The 26,831-nt window shown below is 41.9% G+C and overlaps 1 protein-coding gene and 2 long non-coding RNA genes across 5 annotated transcripts in view; 1 reads left to right on the top strand and 2 right to left on the bottom strand.

Annotated features, from left to right (window-relative positions):
- SLC22A15 (solute carrier family 22 member 15) overlaps window positions 1–12,039 on the bottom strand; it is a 34,563-nt gene extending 22,524 nt beyond the window's left edge. For both annotated transcript variants that reach the window (XR_013339453.1, XM_021548849.2), the window contains exon 1: window positions 11,863–12,039. Coding sequence is in view for 1 of the 2 variants with exons in the window: in XM_021548849.2 (XP_021404524.2) it covers window positions 11,863–11,949 (87 nt within the window). In the remaining variant the exon portion in view is untranslated. The remainder of the gene's footprint in view (window positions 1–11,862) is intronic.
- On the bottom strand, window positions 6,891–10,498 carry LOC144245882 (uncharacterized). Its single transcript, XR_013339454.1, has 3 exons — window positions 10,153–10,498; window positions 9,816–9,922; window positions 6,891–8,088 (listed from the first exon to the last, which is right to left on the bottom strand). It is a non-coding gene; the product is annotated as an uncharacterized LOC144245882 (long non-coding RNA).
- Window positions 11,784–26,831, top strand: part of LOC110480708 (uncharacterized) — a 37,746-nt gene continuing 22,698 nt past the window's right edge. For both annotated transcript variants that reach the window (XR_013339455.1, XR_002467145.2), the window contains exon 1: window positions 11,784–11,892. This is a non-coding gene — a long non-coding RNA (uncharacterized LOC110480708). The remainder of the gene's footprint in view (window positions 11,893–26,831) is intronic.

Below are 26,831 nucleotides of genomic sequence, written 5' to 3'. Positions count from 1 at the left end.
ACACAAGGTCTAAATAGTGATCAACAGTCACTTTTCTTTAGGAAAGAATAAATAAAACTGCTGGAAACCCAGACATTTCAAGCCTGGTCTATAGCTGGGTTGCTGCTGCTTGCTGAGAAGAACATTCATAGGTCACATTACAACTACCACTTAAAACCCCATTATTTGAAACCTGTTTGAACATAGAAGTGATACAAATTCCACATGAGAAGATGGATCATAAAGTCTTCAGAGAGACAAAAGGCCCCACACACTCTCCAAATAAAACTGCTTCATCTCAAGCCCTCATTGAGGAACTAAACTCAGCACAGTGGTTCCTGACAAAACAAACAAACCCTCCATAAAAAAACCCTCATTAATACTTCACCATTAGTCAAACCCTACTTAGGTACCTCCTGAGCAGTCCTTGCTCTGCTCCCAGCATCTCCTCCCCATGTTCTCAGGAACAAGGTACCTACAGAAGTGCGTTCTCTCAGAACACTGCTTCACAAATAATTCGCAAAACTGGGAGAACCATAGGTACAAAAAAGCAGCCTGAGGACCTCTGAATTCTGATGCATACATCAGATAATACTGCTCTGTTCTGTACAACAGCTGAGCAGCTGGAGTTACACCCAGATCTAAATGAGAATTATTACTAAACTAAAACAGAACCCTGAGTTATTACATGGAAGCAATTTTCCCCATCAGCTCCTCTTTGTATTCTACATGATAAGCTGCTACTTTAGTGGCAGGAGGTAGAGAAATATATTTTAAAATAATTATCTTTCACTTTTCCATTAAAATTACTAAATCTCAGAAGAAATTAATAAAAAAAAACCAGTTAACTGTTATTATCTGAGTTTAAGAACAACTTCTAGATTGACAACAATGAAAAGCAAAAGAACTTATCTGGAAAAGAAGGCAACCACTAAGATCACATGGAAAAGAGGTATTAAAAACCTGAGTGACCATGTTGCTAGGGATGTGTGGATACAATACTCTCAAGAACAGTTTGAAATTAGAGAATGAAAGAATGAGCTTGAAATTAGAGAATGAGAATTACAGGTCATGATGTGTGGTGCATCCCCCTACACTGACTCACTCAGACAAGTATGTGCCAGGACTAACTGATAAAATCCTTGCTTTTGTCTTGTGAAATAATAAGCATATAATTGAAGTAGATCAAGAAACAAAATCCTCAAGGTATTTGGTTTCAAGAAGGAAAACACAACACTCTTCATTTTTGCACAAGGTGAAACCAGCTACAGAAAACTGAATAGAAAAAATAAACAATTACAGGCACATGCAGGAACACTACACTTTTTTTTTTTTCCAATAAAAAAGCCCAACAATCAGCCTTTGACATCCTTCTGGGTGCAGCAATTAAGGATATCGTAAAGATAGAAACACTTTCAATTGATCTGTACAATCAGCAAACCATATGAAGATGGAGATGTGTTTTGATATTATCAAAGAGTATTGTTCTATACTCAAGTTCACTGAGTCATTGCTGACACAAAACTCTCCTTTCTAGTGGGCACCTGCCTTGTATTCTGGGTAAGAGGTACAATAAATCCTATTAATTTCATTGTGGAAACAAAACAAAGCCCACAAAACACCCCCCAAAATTCATTGACAATTCTAAAGGTCAGAAACATTTTCTAAAAGTGATTTTAAAAACATGGTGAAGGAAACTCCACACTTAATTACAAAATAAAGTTTTCATTTAAGTTAGAGTTGTGTTAATGAATCTTAAGATTTCTCCCTTAAGAATTCTAAATGCTTGCACTTAACAGCAACATACTTGTGCAGACTGGTGAACAACATAAAACAGTAACAAATCAAATAGAAATGTTATATAACAATTGTATAAAATATAAAATGACTACATTATATGCACTGTGGCAAACAAAGCCCTTCATTTTACATTTGTTCTATAACCCAAATGAAGTCAAATATATGTCATTTAGTATTTAGTTCCTGTTCATAAAACGTTTTAATTGGTTCTATATGGATGTTAACAGCTCCCTACCAAATTCCCTGCACTGATCTGTATTAATCAAGATAAATACCAAGTACAGGGGGACAAGGCACAAGCTCCTAATCATTGCTGATGAGATGCTTAGAGTTCCGTTAGTTGAGGTTTCTTCTATTTGTTAATATTCTCTCTAGGTTAAAATTTTATAGTCTGCCTAAATTAGAAGACTGTGATGCAAGGGAATTTATTAAAAGGCAATGCCCTAGTAATCTGTAAACTTTCACATTCCCTGCTAAGTAGAAGGGATTTTAGTTAGCCAGTCAAAGCTGTTTCACTAACAGATTTTGAAATTAGCTTAAAAATAATATTAATAGAAGTGACCAGCTTTTCGGATTTTTCTTTTCATAATAAACTACATCCAAGAAATATATAGAATCTCCAATAAGACTAGCAAGGAAGGGGGAGAATGAATTTGAAGTTTCATTGTGTATAGTGAAATGAGCATAAAAATAATTTAAGAAACTCTTTTAGACCTCATAATTTACCCATTATGAAGCACAAATGAAAAAACAAAAGCAAGACTTCAATTCTAGGAAGAGGAGTTTTCAACCTTTTTTAGTCAGCTCATCAGCAATTCCCAACCTGCCTGGTCATTCTAGACAAGTAGCAGCTGAAGCATTCATTGCCGAACAAAATAATGAGTAAGACAGAAACTTCTGACCTTTTGAATACAGAAACATTAAAACTGCACCCTGAGGAAGGACAGAAATTAAGGAAGAACAATGAATGACCTTGCTCTGGTAGAAGCTTTTGATAAAGAGATGATTACAGTTCAGGATTCGAGCAATTTCTTCTGAACCCATGACAAGCAGCTGAAAAGCTGGAGGGCAACCTCATTTTTGAAAATCTGATGATCTCATGTGCTCCAAGTCATCTCCAAAGGGTGATTTGGCTTTAAATCCATATTATTTTTTCCTCCTCAATAGCTCCTATGTAAATAAGCCCTACAACTTTTTCTTGCTGCAATATTGTTATTTGCTGCTGACAACACATTCCTCCATTAAAGTATCCTTCCCTTCCTGGTGGAAGGGGAAGAGGGAGAACACCATAAGACAGAAGGAAAAGCTGTTATAGTTAAAGTGAAGAATCACCATGTGCAGAAGGACATGACATGTCAGCTCCTCAGCAAGCCCAGACCCACTCTGACAGGAAATACTCCCCATGAAGAATGTAACCATTGCTGGTTATTGCATCTGACTTACCAATGACAGAGCGGAGATATATTTTGAAAGAACTTAGGGTTTCCACAGAGAAATAGACAAAACCCACACAGTTTAGAGTTTTAAAGCCTGAAACTGCTGGCCTCCAGAATTCCCAGCATAAAGTCCAAACTCTGTCCAAAAACCTTACATAACTGCATTCTAGAAATTCTGTAACATCCACAATGGAGACAAACACAGAAGACTACAACTCTTAGAGCCTCACCTCCTACAGGTTTGTGGAAAATGCCCTTCTAGCTTCCCTCTCCTGTTCAAAATACCCACACACTTCTCAGCTGTTTCATGCTCAGTGTTATTTTGGTGGACAGTGGCAGCAGCAGGGGTTTGTTGCTCCTGCTCAGCCTGGGTGTCCATGAGCCAGGTGACTGCTGCCATACACAGACAAAGGCTGCTTTACTTTCCACGTGTTTGGTGTCTGAAAAGCAAATACCTTCATTGTACAAGCTTTCTGCAATATCTCCTGTGTACATACCTTTGTCTGACAGAGCCACAAGAACACTGCACCCTCACTCACACTACAGGCTGACATGTCTCTGAACATGAATAATCAAGTTGGAAGTGTTATTTTTATGCCTTTAGAAACACAAGGCAAAAAGAAAGCTCACAGACTGGTAAATTAAAGAACCAAAATTACAAAAAGCACTGTTAATGCTACCTCTGCTTCAATAGGAACATTTAAGGAAGTCAAACTACATTGTTGTGCAATCAAGTGCCATAACTGCTTAGTCAAATACCTGCCACATATTTTCACATCAAAAGTGCCACTCCACTCTTCTTATGAGGAAAAGGACTTCGAAAAGAATAAAGCAAAGAAGTGCTGTAAATTCCTATTCCAGTGTATGAATATAATGCAAAGCAGCCCAGGAGTGGACCATCCCAATGATATTAGAGGGTAACATGAAAAAAAGTCAGCAACTGCTGGCAAAAAAAAAAAGCAGGAACTGTGGGCTGACAAGTATCAGGCAGAATTTATTCCTGCTTCCACAAGTATTATTATTTTGTCTGCCCCTCTTTCTCTCTGTACTTTCCAGCCCATGTTGGCTAAAAAAAAGTCACAGGCAGTATATTAAGAGATTAAAGTCCTCATCTTTGCATGACATTTTGGGACACTGCCAAGGAATATTGGGTGAGCATCTTGGTATCAGAAAGGCAGTTCTGCTAAAACTATAAGAAGAGCATATCCTTGGCTAAAGTACTTAACTTGGTAATTTATTGCTTCCAAAGTTTTTGTTTAAATATCCAAACTAGAAGACAGTGCTGACATTTGTATAAGCTCCTTGCATTTATTTATTCATTTTAAGGACCTGTCTGAGCATAAGCAATTAAGATCTACTTGTGTTTTGTTTATGGGGTTTTTTAAACTGAAAAATGTGCCCTGTTTACTACTATTTCAGAGCAACATGATGCTCCGGAACTGTAAAAATATGTTTTTCTAGTTTCATTGTGGAACTTGCTAAACCACTGATTTTTCAGCTTACAGCCTACAGGCCTCAGAATTCCATTAATTATTTCTTAAAGATGCTCAGAAAAATAATTAAGAATTAAATAACTGTTTCAGCACTCTTAAATTTACTGTAAAAGGGCATAACCTCTTCAGGAGGAAGTCTGTCAAGGGTCTACAAATTAAAATATGTTAAAGGATTCTGGTATTTATGTATTTTTAAGATACCAGTAACTCAACATCACACCACAAAGTTTTATTAAGCTATACACACAACTCACTCCATCTTTCTTTATACAAGGATCTCAAAACCTTCATCGAGCCTTCCAAGGCAAATTCTTAACATCCTTTCACACTGTGCCCACCACGATTAGGAAAAAACATTTAACCACGTTAAACTGCAAACCCAGTCAGATCATACTGTAAACAGGCAAGACCTAGAAAACAGATGTTATTGCTCCAGAGGGACTCCAGTCCCACCAGGCTAACACTTCGAAAAAGCAAACAGGTTGTGCTTAATGTAAACAATACACAAGCGTTGTCTTAAAGAAGTAGTTATATTAACTGCTCCAGTTAAAATAACAAAGACATTTGAGAACACAAAACTTTACCAGAAATTAAGAGCAACTATCTCATGTAAGTGGGAAACAACTATTCTGAATTCAATTACACACCTACTAATTCTCTCACCCCAAAGGAAAGGAGTTTAGAGCCTCTAAAATTGAGACATGTCAGGGAGGAGTGCCTTGATATTGCTAGTGGAAAAATACAGGTAATTTATTGCCTACAAAACATGGGAAGTTATAGACTGTGTGTACACATGGGCAGGAAAGAAGGGGAGATAATGTGTCATAATACAAATATTTTTAATCCATAGTGTTTGCTACCCAGTAGAATTATGCCTGTTAACTCTCAGGCTACTATTTCAAGAGTGCTTAGAGGACAAATGGGCTAGATTTGCCAGACTGAAAGGCAAATAGCAGAAGATGGGATTGCTTCGGCTCCCACTGAGTCCAAATACCATTGCAATGCAAATACTATGCAATAACAACTTTATTATTAATAATCAGAAAAGATTTATTTAGGTTTTACCCACAGCCCATACAAAGATGACAATCACTATTGACACTGTGCCTGCAGTCATCTTCCATTCCCTGTTGTTAAAGACTCTGCAAAAATCAAGGTATTCAGCCACAGCTGTAGTAAAGAGCCACAGAGCAAGTTCCTTCTGACAACTTCACTCTACACACCATGTAGCCTTTTTTAAAAAAAATGGAAAGTTGGATTTTGGTTTGCTTTTTTTTTTTTTTTTTTTCTTTTTAAACAGGCAGAACACTGCTACCTTCCCTCATTAGTAAGCCTTCAGAATGTCTGCTCTGTGACTGTCCCAAAACTCATGCTTCTTGCTATGCCCATCAGCAGTAGTCCTGTTAAGGTCTTCACAACAGCACATTGAACAGGCATCTTCTTGGACTGAACTGCACAGAAGCTGAAGTCAGCCTTGTAAGTTAAATTGCAGAAGCCGAGTAGAGATGTTTATACAGATAGACATGCACAGAATGTGTGGTTTAGTGTCAGAGTGAATGCTGCAACCATTAGAAGAGCAAGAACATCCAGAAACTGGCATTTAAAACACCTAAATATGAGCTCAATTGCATGTGCTTTGCTGTTCAGATACAGCTAAGGAAGAGAAAGTCTTGAAGTTACAGTTCACATTTCTTCTCTACCCCAAGCTTGCTCTGACCATACTCTTGCATTTACTCATAAATGTGTGAGAATGATGCACTGGTTTGATTAAGAAACAACATAACTTTAAGGGAAGATGAAGGCTTAGGCAGCTGATTTCATATTCCTAACTTCTCTCCACTAGGGATTCTTTTTGAAAAAAACAAACAGCAAGCAAGTTAGCTTTTTAAAATTAATCAGTAAGAAAGCAATTGTTAGTATCCAGACTTCTGCGCTATATCTGAGAGTTAAGGACCCCACTGCTACTAAGGCATGTTACAGCCCAGCATTGTTATTTTGGGTTTTCTGCAGAAAATACTAGAGTGTCTGCAGCAGGCACATTCATATTTTTAAGGTTACAAATGTAATAACATTAAAGGCAGGTGATTGTCTCTCTTAAGGAAATTAGTTATGGATCTGAAAGAAAGACAAAGAGACAAAGGATTGTTCATCAGCACCACTGAAATCAAATGTCACACGTGAAGAATTACTTCTTTTTCTTGAAATATTTCCCCCATCCAACTGAAGTAAATGATAGGATTTGCCTTCACTTAGTAGTTCCATCAACTTTCAGATGGAAATATTCTTAGCTAAATGAGTAGTGGCACATCTTTATGCATCAATAGCTTACATATTCACACCCACCTCATTTATTTGTCCTCCCAAATAGGAGTATGCTATATCAGAACAAGGATTTATATTTAGTGATGCATGTACTTTAAAAGCATTCATCTTATTTATATGGAAAGCATCACCATCCTTCAGCATAAACATGTTCTGAGTAAGATACAATGCACAAAAATACATGGGGATACAAAGCTTTCCACAAGAAAAATATTTGTGTCCCTACTTTTTATATCCATATTCATGCCACATTTGAAACCTCTCCTCCATGGAAGTGGTTGCACATGTCTGGCACACACTCTTCAACTGCTTCATTGAGAATCGGAGAGACTTAAAACTCATACTTCTCCCACATAGAGAAAAAACCCCAAACATTGAGGTAATCAAACGCAAAAACTATTACACAGAAATTCTGAAGATTCTTTTTATATCTGCTACCTTGCTCACTTACCTTACAGACACTTGTACTTGACCTGTGTCTAAGTTACAGTGCAAGTAACTTTGGGTAAACACCATACCTGTTATTATGCCCACGGAAAAACTGCAGCACACTATAGCAGAGTTGTAATGCCATTTGTGAAATATCCCTCTCCTTTCTTAACTTTAAATTGTTCATCGCATTTCCAAATTGTTTTGCTCTTCCTATTCAGATAAAGTCCAAATAGTATACATCATCAAGGACTGGGATTAAGTTGTTCAATGTATGATCAATTCTGGTTGGTTCAAAGTAAAGTGTAAAAGCAAATGTAAGTATTAAAAGAAGATTCATTGACCAAGTATTTCATTATTGTCATTGCAACTACAGAGCGATGCCTCATGACATTAAAAGAGGTAGATTATGTACAGGGCATAGATAAGAAATGTCAAGAAACAGTTAAGCAAGAATACATAGGTAATCACATCTTCATGCTGTCTGCAGACAGACATTATTTCTTCTGAATTATTTCTAGAGATTTGGAATTAATCTGCCTTACCTAAACCACATGCCCCAGAATGTGCTTTCCTTCAAAACATTTGGGCAGACGGGATGATTAAAAACCATCTTTCTGCACTGGATACTGTAATGACATAAGTCATACATGATATTGTTGTCAACAATAAAGTGATGTTAGCAACACCACTCATTACAGCTGCAATGCATCACACACAGTTTAAGGCAAAGGTATAATTCAAGCAACTTGATGTAACTATCTTAACTGTTTTTACATCCTCCCTTCAGTTAGTAAGGAGTTCCTAAGATGGATGGGAACAACCACCCTTGGAAATTATCCATATTACTGTGCAATGCACATTCCTCAACTTAAAGCAAAACCTTTTTCAGCTGTGCAAACAAGAACTCCCTTTTAAATTTTACCATTTTTTAAAGCCTTTCAGTAGCAATACAGTAAGAGCACATTTCCATTCTCAGTTTGGGCTTGGGCAATCCTGTAGCTCCAATTCACCAGCACAGGCCAGACTCGTTCAACCAGATATGCTGAACCACAAGAGACAAAGAAACTTTTTAAGTATGTGTGTGCTCTCAAGCATCTGATCAAGGTGTGTGATTTTGTTTCATGTTGCTGCACACGCTAAACACCAAAAGACTATTCTTTAATAGTACTTGAGCATAATTTCTTCAAAAGGTTGCGACAACCTTTCCAGTAATCAACACGTATCAAGTACTTAAAGCTCAAAATAAAGTCCTAAGTATTTTAAGAGTTATCAGCTCCCTTTGTGTCTTCCTCACTTTCTTAAAGATACACTAGCAATGCAAGACTAATCCAGCCTTAATTTCACATCATTAGTCAATATTCACATTCTTCACATAAGTCTTTCTGTAATTCCATGTCATTTGCAAAAGCATTTCTCTATTGTCATCAGCTGTTGTTAGTCCATTATAAAGTTAGCAACCATTGCTACAGAATATGCCTAAAAATCTTCCAAATTTCTATTAACTTGGTAGTGAATAAACTGGGCATACCTTGATATAGTAACAACTCAGCAGGTTAATGTGTAAGAGCAGCAGGTAGCAGAGGAATAATAGAAATCAGGGAGGATGAAAGAAGACCACAAGACTCACACTTAACATAAAAAAAACATTTTTCTAATTAGAAACAACCTGGAGGTTTTTGCCAGAATGCCAGTAAGCTCATTCCTCATATCAAGTACCTGAAAATTGACTCAAGTGGAAAGTCTCACCCCTACAGCCAGAAGTGTTTGGTAGAGCTTGACTCAAAGTTCTGTGAACTAAACTATGTCTGTGATTAGAATTTGGAGACCAGATACACTGGCGTATCACTAAGGCTACCTGGTGGAAGGAGCTTACTGTAGAAATTTGTATTTAAAAAAAAACACTAAAAGGAAGGAAAATACTTATAAAGTATGAAACTCAAGGAGATTAATAACATGCAGAGATGCAAAAGCATAAAAGCCTACAAGGAAAGCAAGTGCACCTGCTGGGAATCTAACTGGGAAGGAAAAGCACAGTCTAAGCTCTGGATATTGGCTACAAAGATGAAGGGACACAGCAGACAAATATTTTTCACGCATTGGGTATTCTTACCTTTAAAAATACAGAAATAATTTTATATCAACAGGCCAACATAAAAATATAGGCCAGCTGAGGGAGCACATGGAAATGGACAGGGAAACTAGCAACAAAATGGAATAATCATGGCACAGCCAGTGATATAGACTACCAGGAGCTCTCATTCTGCTGCCAAGTGCTGCATCTAATCCACTACAGGAGCCCATAATTACCTTGATCTACATTCTACATCACATACACACAAGAGATATTACTTACCTTGAGGTCCATTCTCCAAAGGATGATAAACAAGACAAAAGATTAACAGCAGTCGTGGAACCTGCCTTCATTCTTGCTCTCGCACATCCCAGTGACACATTATGTAACTTGGCACCAATAAAGGAACACAAAAAGCAATCAACCACCCAAGCAGGAACCAGATGAATAAATCCACATCTACTCATGAACTAAAAGACAACAAGCTTCACATCTAAACTCCTTACAGACTCCTGTGCCTGCATGATCTGAAGTAAAGAAAGCTTACCAGTCAGAGAATGATACTCATTGGCACAGCTCAAGAATTAAAGATAAGAAGAAAAAAAGCAGACCTGCTAACCTGCTATTATGCCTTCTTCAGTTATTATGAATTTGTTCCAGGATTTGCAAAGATCCTTCTGTTTATTTCTCCCATGCAATTTAATCCATTAAAAACAAAACAAACACAAACATTACAGAACAGATGACCCATACTAAAAATTCTGGAAACACAGAGCACTTGTCATGGTTTGCAGTTCATTCCAGAACATGACCAGCACTAGAAGAAGTAACTATTGCTTCCTTAATTCTTAATCTTCAGTGAATACATACATTTTCTAGCCAGCTGGCCAGCAGAACAATCAATGCCTAATTTTAAGGAATAAATCAGCTATAAAAGAAAGTATAATCAGTACAAAAGAAAAAAAAAGTACAAGGAAATAGAAACCTACATAGCTTTTGCTGTTTATCATAACTTTGCAATCAAGTATAGAGTTCCCATCCAACAGGTATGGGCATCTCACTTTTCTTTGGTCATCTCATAAAGGTTCTGAATATTTTGGTCAGTCTAGGGGAAGTAGGGGTTGCCAGGAGAAGACATCTTCAGTCTCACAGCCCATGACTAAAGTTCTTGATTAGTACAAAATATGGGTCAGCAGAGAAAGGAGGACATTTATGTTCCCCTCTTCCTTCCTGCAACTATTAAATTTCCACAGTGGAAGTAAGCCAGCACCTGTCAGCCTAGCTGAATTCATGACAATGAAATTTTTGATGCTAACATGGGGTAAAGCAGACTTCTGTGAGATTCATACCATACTTCAGTCCTACACGTGACTGTGACGCTACACGTATTATTCTTGTCTTCCTTCACTGTCCTCACAGGAATATGCACAAAGATGAATCAAAACTGAAAGGCAACAAACACAGCTGCAGAGCAATCATTTGCACATGCAGTCTCTGAAACTCTCCCTCCAGAGAGAGTCTGTCTCTTCTAGAGCACTAGAAGAATGTTCTCTTCCAGCACTCTACTGCTTACTTTGGACTCCACTTTTATCATGAAACTTAAGAGAGTTGCAGCTTTGTATTTCACAAACCTGACCACCCAAAATGCAGGGCCTCATCCAATACCTAATGCAGAGACACTGCCCCTCTATTCTAGGAGTTAAGGCAGGGCAAATCAAAACACCATAAGCAAACATCACCTGTCAGCTGCTTACATGAGAGCTTCTGCACACAGAGGTATCAGTGGCCACCTGTCACTTTATCAGTGACAATCAAGCCACATGCAACCTAGAAATACCTAGTCTAGTCCACTAACTCTAGGTTGCACAGGATTCCCAGCAGAGCCTCTTACAGAAGTCCACGTCTTCCAGTCCAGGTCACGGAAACCTCAGTTCAGCCTCAGCCAGCCCTTCACCTGAGCAGCTCCTAATGTGCTCCACGAGTGGCACAAGGTGTAACCGCCCAGGAAATGCGGCACAGAGAGCATCAGCTGCCTGCCCCAAATTCACTCTGCAGAACTGAGCGCTGCCTTTGGGCAGAGGTCACCACGACACCAAGGGTCCCAGGAGCGCAGCACGCTGCTGCAGGACAGACCCAGAGGGGAAGACTTGTTAGTGCCACCAGCAGCTCTCAGCAGAAGCCCTCCCACACCAGCTTCGCAGCGGGCAGCACTCACCGCAGGGACATCCACCCGGCACTTTGGGAACAGCTGTCCAGCGCACCCAGAGCATCCCCCTCCCGGCACTGCTGCCCCTCGGGACAAGAGCGGGCGGGAAGGGCGGCCTCTCACCTGGAGGAGCACGGCCAGCAGGACGCACAGGTACACCTGATAGGGGCCCATCTGCCCCACCAGCGGGAACGCCTCCTCCACCTCCATCCCGCTCCCCGCCCGCCGCGCAGCTCCTACGAGCGGCCGCCGAGCAGCGCATTCCCGGGGCGGGGCGGGGCGCGGAGCGGCGGCCGGGCCCTCGCGGCGCTGGAGCAGAAGGAGCGGGAGGAGGAGGAGGAGGAGGAGGAGGAGGGAGAGGAGGGCAGGGCGGGAGGCGCGATGCGGCGCTCATGCGCAGGCTGCGGGAGAGCGGCGGCGGCCGCCTCCCTCCCAGCCGGGCGGCCGGCGGGGCCGCGGCAGTGCGCGGGCGCGGCGCAGGCGCACGGGCGGGACCGGCGGTTGGGCGGGCCGGGGCACGGAGCGGCTCGGCCATGCGGGGATGGGCCTCGGCGGCCTCGCCTGGGCACAGCTCTTGGGAACGGGAGGTGCTGGCACCTCTTGGCGAGAAGGCTGCGCTGGGTCCGTGCTGGCGCGGTGTTCCCGGGTGATGGCACTGTCCGTGCAGCGGCTGGGCTCCCACCGTCCGGTGTGGTCCAGCAAACACGGCGGAGTCACTGTGCGCTCAGCCGGTTTGCCCCGTGGGGAGCTGTACCCACAGAGTGCGCGCTGCCTAAGTTCTGTCAGTTCGCAGCAGACCCCAAAATGCTGACACACCTCCGCTGTGGAATATTCTGTGATGATACTTCATAGTCTACCTGCCGATAGTTGGAAAAAAAAAAAAAAAAAAACAGACCGAAACGGACATAAGTTTATTGTGTAGGTGCCACTAGAGGTCAGTTCGGCACCCACACAAATCTTACTGTTCTTGATTTAAATGCCTGGTGAGGACGTGCCTCTCTCCATTACACCAGTTTCCACAAAACTGTAGTTGTAGTGTATTTCATGAAAAGAATTTGGAGAGACTTCACTGTGAATAAGGGGCAGAAGTTCTCACTTAGAAGTAATGGGAATGGTTTGGGAAGGAGCATGAACTCTACTGCATAGAGAAGGGAAGGGAGATAAATCCAAGTGAAATAGGCATCTTGCAAAATGGCAATGAGTTTTTCATGGTCCATTTTCATTACACCTTTACAATAAAGCTCCAGGAACATGAAAAAACTTATATTGTTGAGACGTTTTTTATCTAGTGGTACTGAGAAGCAGCAGCAACATCTTTGTGTTTGTAGCTTTTATTGTAAGAACAATAGGAAGAGAGTTGTTGTGAGTTGTGACCTTTAGGACCATGCCGGGAGCCTGGGAAATAATACCATTTCTGTGCTGAAAAGATCTTGGCAAATCGACAATCATCAAAGCAATTTACTCTTAAAATGAAATTCACCTTTGCCCTAAGTACTTCTTTTCATATTTGAGGCTTAGTACAGATTGATTAAACACAAAACAGCAAAGGATTTCTGAAATGTCAGGACCTTTCTGCTGTTCACCCAACTGCACTTGTCTAATTTTATTGCTCAGCTAAAATGTGGAGGACACGTCTTTGTGTTTAGGAGCTCATCTTCCCTTCATCCTTCCCGCTCTCGCCAGTTCAGCCACACTTCCTGGCAGCCACAGCTTTATTCCAGCTTGTCCAGTAACGGGGAGCTTTACCATCAACGCCCAGCTCCTCCCTGACTCTTGAGCCAAGGTGAACAGACCCCAGGGATGGAGGTGGTACGTGTCTCCCTGTCAGGATTGTACTGCCCCAAATTGCTGTGTGCATCCTGCATTCCCCAGGCACTTCTCATCTCTGTCTCACCTGGGACCTCCAGCACTCCTGCCTGGGGATTTTCCTCCCTATGCTCCCTGCTTGCTTACAGCCTCCCAAGCTCCAGGCTCTGCCTGCCATAGAGGCAGCAATTAAAAATTGTCAGCTTTTTGTATTCACCTCCATGGGGTGCTGCCTTCCAGATGATGCTTCTGCTCTGTTCCTGCCACACTTCTGCTGAGATAATACCTCGGATTCAGCTTTCAGTTCCGACCATAGAGAAGTTACAGCCTTGGCTTTACACATATCAACACCTTGCAACAATGCCCTGTGCCTAGGGAAAACAGCTGTTAGGGAGCTGTCTCTTCTTGTGCTGCTGCTTCCCAAATTGAGTCCAGCAAAGAGCCATGTAGGTGATTAAGGAACTGGAGTATCTGTCATGAGAGGAAAAGCTGAGAGCTGGAACTGTCTAGCCTAAAGCTAAGAAGGCTTAGGGAAGAACTTCACAATGAGTGTAAATAACCAGATGGAAAGGAATGAAGAGGAGAAGCCCAGGCTCTTCTCAGTGCTGCCTTCCAACAGGACAAGAGGCAGTGATGACAAGTTATACCCACTGGCAATGAAAGGCCACTGTCCCATGAGGCCAGTGGTTTTGGAGAGGATTGGATGCAATGTTTAGAGGTTTCAGTCAACAATAGCACTGCACTCCACTTAGCCAGTGATATGGCCTTGCTGGAGCCCTGAGATCATCCCAGAGAATTATTCTCTGTGAAGTTCATTAATGTACAATTTGCTCCCTCCTCCTCCTCATTAATAACCATGTCAAATAAGAATACTCTTAATAATCCTGTCTGTGGGGAATTTTTCTTTTTATGAGAGCACATCAAGCATCTTAGTCATAGATGTGGTGCCTCTTAGGTTTTTCCACATCGCTCCCAACTCTCTCTCTGTTACTACTGCTTCATGGGTTTGTTGCCATTAGAGACTTAAACACCAAATTCATCTGGGCAACCCAAAACTGAGACAGCTGCGTGGCTTCTTTTTCACCCTTTCTGAAATAATAGTTCCAGATACATTCTGCCCTGTTCTGTCTCTATGTAATAATGACCCAGAGCATTGAAAGCACTAGATATATGTAAATGCAAAGGGATAACCTTAAGCTATGTTCCTCTCTAGGAATCAAACAAATAAACAAAATTTTTTTAAAAATCAGATATCTTAGAGTTTTAGCACTAAAAACTCATTCTGAGTCACTGATGTTCTATTATCAGATTTGCTATATTCATTTGTAGTAGATTATGATAGCGGCCAGTAATTTTTCTTTGGAAACACATGCAATGGTAGTTTTAAAAAAGACCTTAAAAGAACTTTTGATGTTCCTGTCTTCTGGCTGGGGATTGCTTACCCATTCAAAGATGTCCACACAAATTGTTCATTCAGCAGTTGGCACAGATGAGACCTAAAGAAGTTCTCTTCCTGATGGAGAAAGTTTCAGGTCATCCATTAATAGATAGCGTGAGTTAGATATGAAACTCTGTAGCCAGGCTGCTGTAGATGACAGAAGATAAGTGGGTCCTAGTGAGGGATCAACAAGTACTAAAAAGTACAAAATTCCTCTGAGGTTTATCTAAAAAAGAAAACGCTTCTGACTCTCAAAAGCCCCCCAGAGACAAATTGTTCAAAGCTGATATCTGAAGGAAATATTTACCTTCTCTTGCGATACCCCTGTGTAGACATTAATTTTTGGCCACAGCAGGAGATGGCATTTGGGCCAGAAAGGACATTTGCAGTCCTGTTGCCACTTTTGCAATCTTGCACTTCATCAGGTTCCCATCTCCTTGTGACCTCCACTCCCTAGCTCACAGGAGGTTTCTGCCACATCAGTTGTGTTGAATGCTGAACACTGAATGGCAAAAGACTGAAGTCTGACTGTGGCAGTGAGAATGGCAGCTGTGGAAAGAGTGGTGGGATTCTCTTCCACAAGAATATAAAAGGGTTGTGGTTCATAAAACCCGTTATTATTAAAAATGCCCAGGGCTAAGAAGGGGTCTCTCCTTTAGGATGAAAATAAAGCAGAGGTTCTCTTGATCTCTTAACTTCATCTGGTCCACAGCACGATGACAGGAGCAGTTAGAGGGTTGACAGTATCTGCCAGAATGCTTGCCTTTGCTGGCCCCCTGTTATGGAAAATGAAGATTTTTTTCCAACCAGACTAATCAGCTGCTCGTTGCAGCTGGCTTACCCCATAATACTATGCAAAGCTAGCATATGGCTCATTACAATATACCCTGACTAAGTGTGCAGCCAAACAATCCACCAAGGCATTTTTGCTTCTCTGATGTGTTGTTTGCACTTTTTGCAAACAAAGCAACAAACAATTCCTTTGGAGGCACTTTTCAATTTTAGACGAGGCTTGGGGGATACTGAATTTCTGTTTGAACTGTGAATGATGTTAAAAGCTGGTTCCCTGTCCCTTCCTAGATGGACAGTCTGTTGCAAAACAGATCCAGTTCAGGTTCCAGAAAAATCTGAACTTGCTCACATATCACGTATCTCTGCAGTGGATAGTTGTTCTCAGGATGTTTCCCCTAGTCACACCCCAAAGTGCACATCTGTGAACAACACCTTCTTGGCCAGCAGCCTCTGTAATCCTCTCAATCCTGCTCAGTTTCCCATCACTTAGACATTGCCCACAGTGTCCGTCCTGGGCACTGTGGGAGTTCTGCTATCATCACAAACACTGATAGGGGTTTCTGGTTAAGCAAAGGAGTTTATGAAGCACACCTCTGTGCTTAAACATACTAAAATCTTAAACATTAGAAAAAAAAAGAAAAAACATGGTAGTCTTAAAAAGCAGGATTGGCCTCTGTGGTCTCCCAGCAGTGCCTGGGACAGAGATAACAACGTTGAACATAAAGGTGAATGCTTGTGCCTCTGAATGGCTCTCTTGAACAGTTGAGCCACACTGTCTTTGAGAGAACCCATGTGTTCTCTGTAGGGTCTTTTCTTTCCAAGCAGTCATCATTTGGCTGCACTACTGCTCATAATCTTGACATTTACACCATTCATTCTCTGCCATATCACCAGCATGCAAAAGACTTGTTTGGACCATGCCTCACTCTGGAGACTGATGAAGATTCCACAGAAGTAAGCAGAAGCACTTTACAGGTGGTTTGTCTGGCAGAGGCAACAGCACTCCGGACTTGGAGGCAGACAGGGCATTCGGCAAGTGATAGCTTTTTCACAGTTCCCTCAAAATGCAAGAATTAAGGATAACCTCATGGATTTCAGCAGCTGTTTCTATCCCAGGTGTACAATGTAGTGTAGTACTGATATTCTACTCAGTATGTTTGACCCCCCCGCCACCATTAAATTTCTTAATTACCACTGCTGCAGGTTATCACAGGAGTAACCTATCTTTCAACAGCAACTCCAAACTGAAAAAATAAAGCTTTTTGTGTCCTGCTCTTTCAAAATAAGTGTGATTATTTAGGAGCACCCCTCAAAAAGAAAGATGTAAAGACAGCCAGATGCCAGGCAAGTGTTGCTGAGTATAAGGTAGAAGCTCATAGACAAAATTATCAGAAGTTTTGAGACCTAGGAGCCCTGTGGCAGCACCATGGAAAGTCTAATGAGGACCTGTTTGTTGGACCTGATGGGCAGGCACAGACTGTGTTATAAGGACTGCCAGGCTCTGCTTGACACTAGCTCAGGTCTATCCAAAGCATGATCCAGGGAACTGTGTAGGCTTCTGCATGAAACAGAGGAAGTATCCATGGATGATGGGATTCTGTATATTTAGCTCTAGACATGGGAGGTGGGGGATACTCATTATGTGAATAAACAGAATTCCACAAAGAGGTTTTTTATAGGTGGTAGTAGTAGGGCATTTCTCTAGCAAACAAATTTGCAGCTTGGGAGAGTTCCAAAGACACAAAGGTCTTGTGGACTTTGTTTCTCCAGAGAAATGTAGTTCTCAGAGTGATCTTGTAGAGCATCTACAAAAGATGTCTGCAAGGGATGACCCTCACTCAATAATACCAGGAAGAGACAGTAACACAGTATGAGTTTTGCAGCAAAGAACACTTCTGAAACTTATGCAGCTAGGCAGTCGAAAAAGATAATCCCAGGTACATCTCTTGCTACCCAAGGAAAAAGGTTTCAAGTCATCCTTATGTTCCAACATCACAATTCATTTATGTGTAAAAAAAAGATACACAGGGCACAATTTCATAGCATCATAGAATTGTTACAGTTGGAAAAGACCTCTAAGATCATTGAGTCCAACCATTAGCCCAGCACAGCCATCTTCACCACAAGGCCATTTGCCCAAGTGCCACTTCTAGACGGTTTGAACATTTCCAGGTCCCTGCACAGCCAGTTGCAATGCCTGACCACCCTTCCAGTGAATACATTTTTCCTAATATTCAATCCAAACTTATTCAGGTTTCTCATGTTTCTGCTCGGCACCCTCAGCAACTGGCACACAGGGAAATAGAGCAGGGTGGGAAGTAGGCAACAGCGAGCCCCTCTGTGGGCAGAGGCTCCTTCTCAGCCCCCAACTCTGGCCCGACGCGGGTGAAACAAACGGGAGGGCGGAACCCTTCCACACAACAGAAGGCAGGAGGAAGATGCCTAAATCTCTTTTCAGGACGGGACAAAACCCATCAATGAATGAGCAGCTGGCGGAGGGTCCCTGCGCGCCGGGAACAAAGAGCGGCTGCGGCGCCGGCGGGGGCCCGCAGGGGGCGGCCGAGCGCTGCCGCGCGGGGCGAAGCCGCGGAGGGGCGCGGAGGGGCCGCGCATCGCTGCTGAGCAGCTCCCTGCAAGCCGCTTATGCAGGGCGGCACTCGAGCATCAGCCCTCCTGGCGTGGCTCCTGAAGCATAGGGCATGACAGCAACCTGCACATCTTGCTGCTTAAATGTGCTATTTAAATAAGGCACGGCTGAAATCTGGGGTTGGATGCTGTAGCCTGGATTAATCTTTGACAGAATATGAAAGCGGTCTCGTCGGATGTTTCTGGCAAAAGATATGCAAATTTGCCATTCAGACTTGTAAAGATCTAGCTTAATTGCTATGACTATTAGTCACTGTGCCCATCACTACATAACTATACCAGCATAGAGCTGTGATATACAACAAAAACCAAAGAATATTTTTCTACCAGAGGTGAGAGCAGCAGGTACTCTAAAGGGTTGACCTCCTCAACATGGCAATGATAAGTACCAGTCTGACCAGTATATTGGCTCTTGGCCATGATGGTCACATTTTCCAGACTGCTGGAGCATTTTAAATTGCCATAACAGGTACAAAGTAGCTGCAAAATTTGTTTATGTTGGCAAAACCTAGGAGAAGGGCAGAATGAGACCCTTCTCAAGGCTAAATCACATCAGCTCAACTCCTAGAGGTAAATGCATATGGCAGTTTTATACATTTTTAAGTCTCTGGGCTACTGCACAGAAGCAAATTTGTCTTGAGTTAGTGTAAGATGAATGGGAGAAATCATTTTAGAAAACAGAAATGGTAGAATCCATGTCTTATGCAGCAAACTCAAAGACTTTTTAGAAAATCTGGATGATGATGCTAAAATCTGAGAGTCATCCTTGTCCTCCAAATAGAGAAGGATTTCTCCACGTTAAAAACACATGATCTTCTGAATCGTGTTCTAGAGGAATTCAAAATACATTCAGCAAGAGGAAACCACATTTCCAGTCTTTCTGGATTTGTATGAAAAAGGAAAAGGAGATCTTATTTCCACTAGTATTTCTATCCTGGGAAATTGTGGGTGATTTCCTGCTGCATTCATTCCAAGTCAGTTTCTGTACTCTATAGGTCTGTTGGAAATGTGGATGCCTCTCCAAAACATCGTGTTGCTGTTCTGAGTGAATTTCAGTAAAAGTTGTTACACAGCTCTATGAGGGTGAGTTTGGATGACTTCCTCAATCTAGAGTCAAAAGCCTGCACTTCAGTTCCTGTAAGTGTCTTATGGCCACAGGGAAAGCCCACTCTACCTAAGCTGGCCAGGGTGGGCTGTCTGACTTTGAAATGAGCTCATTCTAAGACCTGACTAGTCCCATTGACCCTTGCCAGTGTCATTAGTATGTACCTCATATAGAAGTATCTGTACTGTGTGTCAACAAAGATGAGTCCTGTCTCTACCACTGACAAGTTGCAGATACCAAGGGAAGACTATAGGGAAGGTGGAAAGTTTGCCACAAGATTTCCCAGGCTCCTTTCCCAGTCTTCTTGCAACGTGTGGCTGGTTCAGCCACAGCTGATACCTTCATGCCTAGTATGGCTGGATAGGTCCTTTTCCATTGTCCAGTCCCCTTTGAAAGTCCTGCCCACTCTTTTGTTCACTGCATCTTGTAGCAAGGATTTCCACCACATAACTGCTTGTTCTTTGAAAGAGGACCTCCTGTTGTTGTCCTGACACCCACCACCTGCCAATGCCTTGTTCTTCATTTGGTGAAATTGGAGGAGATTTTGCATCTTCCATTACAGAACTTGTTGTTCTGTAAATTTTCAAGGAATCATAGAATCGTTTGGGTTGAAAAGGACCTTAGAGAGCATCTAGTTCCAAACTCCCTCACCATGGTCTCCTACTAGACCAGGGTGTTCAGAGTTTCACCCAACCCAACCCTGAAAACTTCCAGAGAGGGGGCATCCACAACTTCTCTGGGCAAGCTGTTCCTATGCCTCACCACCCTGAGAGTAAAGAATTTCTTCCTAATATCCAATGTAAATCTCTCTTCTTTCAGCCTAAAGCCATTCTCCCTTGGCTTTTCACTACATGCCCTTGTGAAAAGTCCCTCTCCAGTTCTCTTTTAGGTCCCCTTCATCAGGTACTACAAGGTGCTTTAAGGTCTCCCCAAAGTGTTTTCCTCTCCAGACTGAACAGCCCCAACTCTCTGAGATTGTCTACTTTGTTACATTTGCTGTTCTTTAGGAACAGTGTCCAGAGGAAGAATTGCCTAGGAAAGTCCCTCAGGTGGAAATGCAGGGAGGAAGTGAATAAAAAGTTCTTAGTTGTGTGATTTTTTTTGTAACCGGTTCACAAAGCACTTCTTTTAGTCTAGAACTGGCCATTTGGAGCAATTTGATATTGGACTGTTGATATAAATGAAGTAAAAGCTGGAGAGCACTTCTGCTGTCAAAGGTGGTGGTGGTGCTGAATTCAAGTTATGCAGAGCCTTCATATATACAGACTTCTCAGAAAAGATTGCAGACAATGTTCCTGCTCGATTTCCTCCTTCTGTGGGAGCTCTGGACTGTGAGAACAATCCATTCAGCTGAGTTTGGTCTCCCAGTCTAATTCATTCTGGTAGTAACAAGCAGGCAGAGAGGGTAGGATGCATATTTCTTCTCCCTAAAATCTGGTTATCCACAAGCTGTACTCGTCAGTTGGCCTCAGACCCTGCAATTCTTATTGGGATTGCTCTGCTGATTCACCTCCAGATTGATCTCCAGGAGATCTGTGTGGAGCCAAGGAAAGAAGAGCAGGGGAGAGTTCACACAAGCAACTATATTAGGTTCTGGTGACAAACAGCGTCAGTAGGAACTGACATCAACTCCAAGCCCCAGTAGCGAACAGCAATAGAGAACTTCCCTTCCTCAGTTTCCACTGCTGGCATTCAGGGCCTGAGGCCTCCTCTTGGAGACTGGGTTCATTCTCCATCACTTAGCTCTTCATTGACTCAAACTGCCAAGGAGGACATCTGGTAGCAAAGGGAGGTGCTGCTTTTTCTGAGGTGGAAATACACTGTCTTTATTAGCTGCTGCATTTAGACTTACTTCTAACTAATTTCATCTAGGCCACTGAACAGTTGGAGAATGACAGCAACTCCACTGAGTTTCGAGGGTACAAGTGTACCTAAAGGCTTCAGCTGTATTAACATGTTTGGCTTCTGTGTGACAGATCTGCCGTGGGGTATGAGTTCAGGGATGGCATTCTAAGAGGAGCTGGCATTTCTGATCGGTTCGTTGGTCATGACACCTGAGGCAGGAGTTTGCATAAGTCTCAAACCCTATTTCCAACGCCTTTAATGATTGCAGTCACTGAAGTGCGTTGTGTCGAGGGGGCAAAGGCTCCATTTGGAGAGATAAAGGAAGCACAAGTGTGAACAGCTGCGTTACTCTTCAGTGAGGCTGGGATATCCATCCTAGGGTGGGCAAGAGAAAAGGCTCCGAGCTTCTCAGCAGAGATAAACTTCCTCGCTGCCTCCCAGTTTATTTTTCAAATCCTCATGTGTGAGTATGGGGAACTGAATCCCACCCTAAATTACCAGATGTCCTAAGGGATAGAGTGAAGCAAGAATTCAAAAGTCAGTTTTAGGAGTCTTAGGGAAATGGAGGCCATGAGCAAAGCCGATTTTTGTAAGGTCTGTGAAATGCACAGGGAGTCAGCAGCAATGCTGGAAGATGTTATGAGATCTTTTTCCAGACACAGCTGTGAAGTGGACTGCCACTATGCCAGGTCTTTTTGCAAAGACTGGGCTGGCAACCTTCCTGCAAGAAGGGGACCAAAGGTAGAAAACTCACAGCAAGGGTAGACACATTAGGACCACAGATACCTAAGAGGATAAAGTCCCTACAGGGATTTTGATTTTAAATAATTTGTGAGATGGACAGGGAGCCAGAGGGGTTTTAAACAAAGATTGTAGAGGCAAGCTCATTTCTCAATCCAAGAGTTTCCTGATCCTGTTCATGCCTCAGATGTATGCCACATTTTTTATACCAAGTGGAAAAAGAAACCCAACTGCATGACTTGCTTTGCTTCCTGTGAAATGTGTTTCTAAGGATCAGTTTGTGGAGCTGAAAGACATGCATGGGACATGAATGGAACATAGTGCAATGAAGCTAACACACAGTAACATTTCCAGTACTCTGAATTGAGTATCTCTGCATGGCACAGTGTGGACCTGGCTGTTTATTCAAAGCCAGCTTACAACTCTTAGACTTGATATACACTTGCATACCAGACTCAGCCATTCTGGCCTTGCTAAGTGGGACTTTGATTGTTGTTTCTTCACTGAACATTTCTTTCTCAGTCAAAAACTTCATGTCAGTTCAGCCCTGTTCCATTCAAGTTACAGTGCTGAGAGAGGGAAAGCTACCAATGTTTGCTTTCTGTACCAAGAACAATAATGTTGGAAGCACTAATGAAGAGAAGGAAGGGTGTTTTCATAGAAAACATGTTGCCTACGTTCCATCTGAGAATGCGAAAAAACTGTGGTTGCCAGCTCTAAACTTGACAGGTTGCTGCCAAAACAGAAGCATTGCCAATAAAAGCAAGGAGAAATTTGCTAAGAATACAGGCAGAGCTGCTTTTTCTCTTCGTGAGTGGAGAACAGTTGGGAAGTGATTAGTCCACAGTGCCACTTGAAACAACTTTATCATATATGCCATATGGACTTCAATACAAACTTCTCTATAGTTTAATACTTGCTAATAAAGAAATCAACAGAAAGAAGTTAAGTGAGAAAAGTTACATCTATGTCTATGTAGACTGAGAGAGAAAAAGTGAAAATTGAAATTGAGAGGGTTTTTTATGGCATAGATGCACTGTTAAACCTACAAGCAAATAGTCAAGAGGTGAGAACCATAGATCTGTCCATGGGGAGGACAGGAAAACTAGCAATCAGCCAGCATGGATGAAACACCTCCCAGGAAAGGGAATGTAACACTTGAGGTAAAATGCAACACCCCCTTCTTCAAAATGTGCTGTAACTTTAGTCATCTGGCCAAAGACCTGTGTTGTCTGTCATTTTCTGGCTCATCATGACCACATAGATTATATTGCCAGTTACATTATATATGATCAGGTAAGTTATATTTCTAATACTAGAATAAGGAACCACACTCCATAATTCAGACAAGGATTTATATTTTCAGCTATTTGAAAGTCAATAAAGATTTGTTAATTTAGTGAATTGAGAGCTGTGATCAGAGGCAGATCAATCTTCTACAGAAACAAAAACACTTGAGAAAGTCCGTTCCTAGATTTTAGGTCTGGGGATTTAGTTTTTCTCTAAACCAGGAAAATCTGGGGCCAGAACTAGATAATCTAAGATATTTTCTCCCAAAGTTTCAGAACATAGCTTTTGTCACCTCATCCATCCATCCATCCATCCATCCATCCATCCATCCATCCATCCATTCATCCATCATTAATACCTCTAAGCAAGACTATTTTAAATACACTCATAAATTGCTGATTTCTTTAGAATTCCATTGTGATAATTTATGTTCCATTTCCAGTTATCTGTAAATAAAGCACAACAGCTACAAAGACACCAAAGGAGGGGAAAGGCATAAATGGAAGAGAGAATAGTCAAGAGAGCTTTTTAGATTCAATTAAAAGAAGTTTTTCCTTAATTCATGCTATACCAAATCCACATGAGACTTTGGGATTTTTTTTTTATTGAAAAGTTTCTTGAAGCAATTTGAATTTGCATTTTGAAGTTTATCCCATTTCACATCAACTGAACATCCTCACGCCATGCTCAGTACTTCAAAGATCTATGCATTCACCTAGTGTCAATCTCAAGTTATCCAAGCAGCACCAGACAAGCCATTTCACTTCTGTGCCTCCATTCCTCCCCATAGCCTCCAAGAGGAACCAGAGTATTCTTGCCTACATGCTAGGATTTTCCAGAAGCCACATATTTCCTTATTTTGTCACTGATCTAAAAGCTATTTAAGATAAATGCAAAGATTTCAACTGATTTCCCTGAGCTTTTAGTTTATAAATATACTCACTCTGAAGCCTTTGGACAAATAGCACTGTAAAAATGCACTGTTGGTACTACTGCATCTTACACTGTCTTCTGTCCCTTCTTTAGCTGGCGATAGTCCCACTGAAGACAGACAGAGTGAAAGCCAAGTGTGAAGCTCCAGATTTCACCCATTGTCTTCTGAAACAAATGAGTTGTAATGCAAATTGTTCTGCTTTGTTAGGAATGAAGTGCAGCAACTCAACAGAAGTGTTTATTCTCAGGGATATTTCTTGATAGACAAGCTGCATTGCACCCAGGCGGGGAGATTTAGCTTTTTCTTACATCCTAGGCAGTGCAAGCCGAAAGAGAGCACCCCTAGTGAGCAGAAGTATCCATATTTCCTAAGCAGGGAAGACAATGACAGTTTAAAGCCAAACTCCTGTCAGACAACAGGAAAACTCCTGTTAGCCTCAGAAATGCCCAGATTTATCTAGTGAATCGGCAGCACAGGCAGGGAACTGACCCAAAGCTCACATGAGCAAGAATATCTCTGCAGATTGGCCCCATGACTCTGCTCCTTCTTTTAGCATTGTCTAAACTCCTTGCATTCATTTAGCCATGTTGATGAATGGTTGTTGACTTTCGCCATTCATCAGTGCTGAGGTTGGGAAACAGCATGGAGGCGCTTCTGGCCTTTTCGGTCCCATTTGGTTTAACACTGATCTGCTGAGGTGTCTGTTTAGTGCTTAAGACCCTGACAGGAATCTTTCTGTGGTGAAGATCCAGCACTACTTAATACTGGAAAGGAATCCTGCCAGACGGAGAAATCCTGCAATGCTTCCTCGGTGTCTCCCAGGCTATAAGGCTTTACCTCTTAACAAAATCGCTGAGATGAACAGATGTGCCCTGACCTGAAAATTCTCAGCGTTTTGATCAGTGTATTAACACACAACACTTGAATTGTCAAAATCATTTACACCTCCAAACACATTCCTTTTGCCAGGCAGTTGGAAGAAGCGTGTTGAATGTTTAAACAAAGGCACTGACCTGTGTGTGAGACTCAGCAAGCTCTTTGGATCGCTCACCCTGTAATATTGCTTGTCAAACAAGACAGAGGTAGGAGTTCCCAAGTATGAATTGCCACTCTGGAGTCACACAATACACAACACACATTTCTTTCTGGCCTAGAAGTAGTGTCACATGCAGAGAATCCTCTGTAAGCTCATGCACTGTGTCAGGTGGATAAGCAGGGAAGGTCAATCATACCATTCCTCAAGGTGTTTCCCAGGGCTGGGCAAGAGAGGCAGCATTTATGGTCAGATAAAGGTAATAAATCTATAGGGTTTAGGGCACATTTCTGTGATTTGTTAATAGGTAAGATCATCTTCAGATCCTTTTACAATAATGTGTTGTATCATTCTTCCTTGAGGGTTGAAGGGCAGAGGTTGAAGATTTCGGTTTCTGTAGCCTGGGATATTTTGTAGAAGCTGCCAATGTCTTATTTCTTTCTATGAAGTGATCTACCAAAGCCATCAGTTCATCTTGGAGAGGATCCAGGGAATAAGAAAGAAATGGGTAACAATAACTCATTATTAAACCTGAGTTGCTGACTCCTTCCACCAGTGAGTAGTTTAGATATCAGGGATCAAAGGCATTGCTTCCAGCAGGAGGCATTTGCACACACATCTGTTTGGCACTAATAAAATAGCTGCTAGACAAAGTGGAGACTCCAGCCTTTGAAACCTATCCATCTGTTGTTTGGGGCTGAGGGCTCACAGTTCCTTGGGCAGCATTTGGAGTGATTTTGAGGATCCAGCAAAAGACATCTTTTCTGATGTAGCAGTCTGTGTCGAAGTGGGAAGGAAATATTGGAGGAACTGCTAACTCAGTTTGCACGTGTATTTTGATGCTATTTGTAACAACACATCTTCATCCCTAAGGAGAATTCTTCTCTTTTATAGCTGGAACCTTTCTGGTTCTTACCCAGTGAGCATGTGGCAATATAGAAGAGGGTGATTGCCTGCAGTCCTGTGAGATCTACAGCAAGAATGAGACTACGTGGAAGGAAAGCAACTTGCAGAAATGGTGGAGGGGCAGTATTGTCAGCTGGGGGTCTAGGTATAAATCATGAATGGGATGGGACTGCTGAGGAACGCGTCTCAAGCTGTTGATTTTCTAGCATTAGTCGCATTACATGGTTATGACAATGCGAAAATGCTAGCAGCTCACATCCCTGGTAGCAAAGAACTTAATGTTGCAACTTACTTTAAAAGTTTTTTGATATCTTAATTTTAAGGATTAAATTTAAGGATTTAAGGATTTAATTTTTTGAATCCTAATTTTAAGGATTCCCACAGGGTAGTCTGCTTCAAGTCTCAAAATTGTGTGCCCTAGCCTGCAAGGAAGTGTTCCTCTTTGCTTTGGTTATGGGGCACATGGACACAGAAGTCAAAGCTATCTCTTTCACATCTCACCATAGTAAAAGGTTAAGTAGAGTGAGATACACTTGTGAGAAAACACACCCATACC

The sequence above is a fragment of the Lonchura striata genome, chromosome 2, assembly GCF_046129695.1.
Source record: "Lonchura striata isolate bLonStr1 chromosome 2, bLonStr1.mat, whole genome shotgun sequence".
Lineage (NCBI taxonomy): Eukaryota > Metazoa > Chordata > Aves > Passeriformes > Estrildidae > Lonchura > Lonchura striata.
Note: the sequence above shows the minus strand (reverse complement) of the source record. Positions and strands in the feature narration are given on the sequence as shown.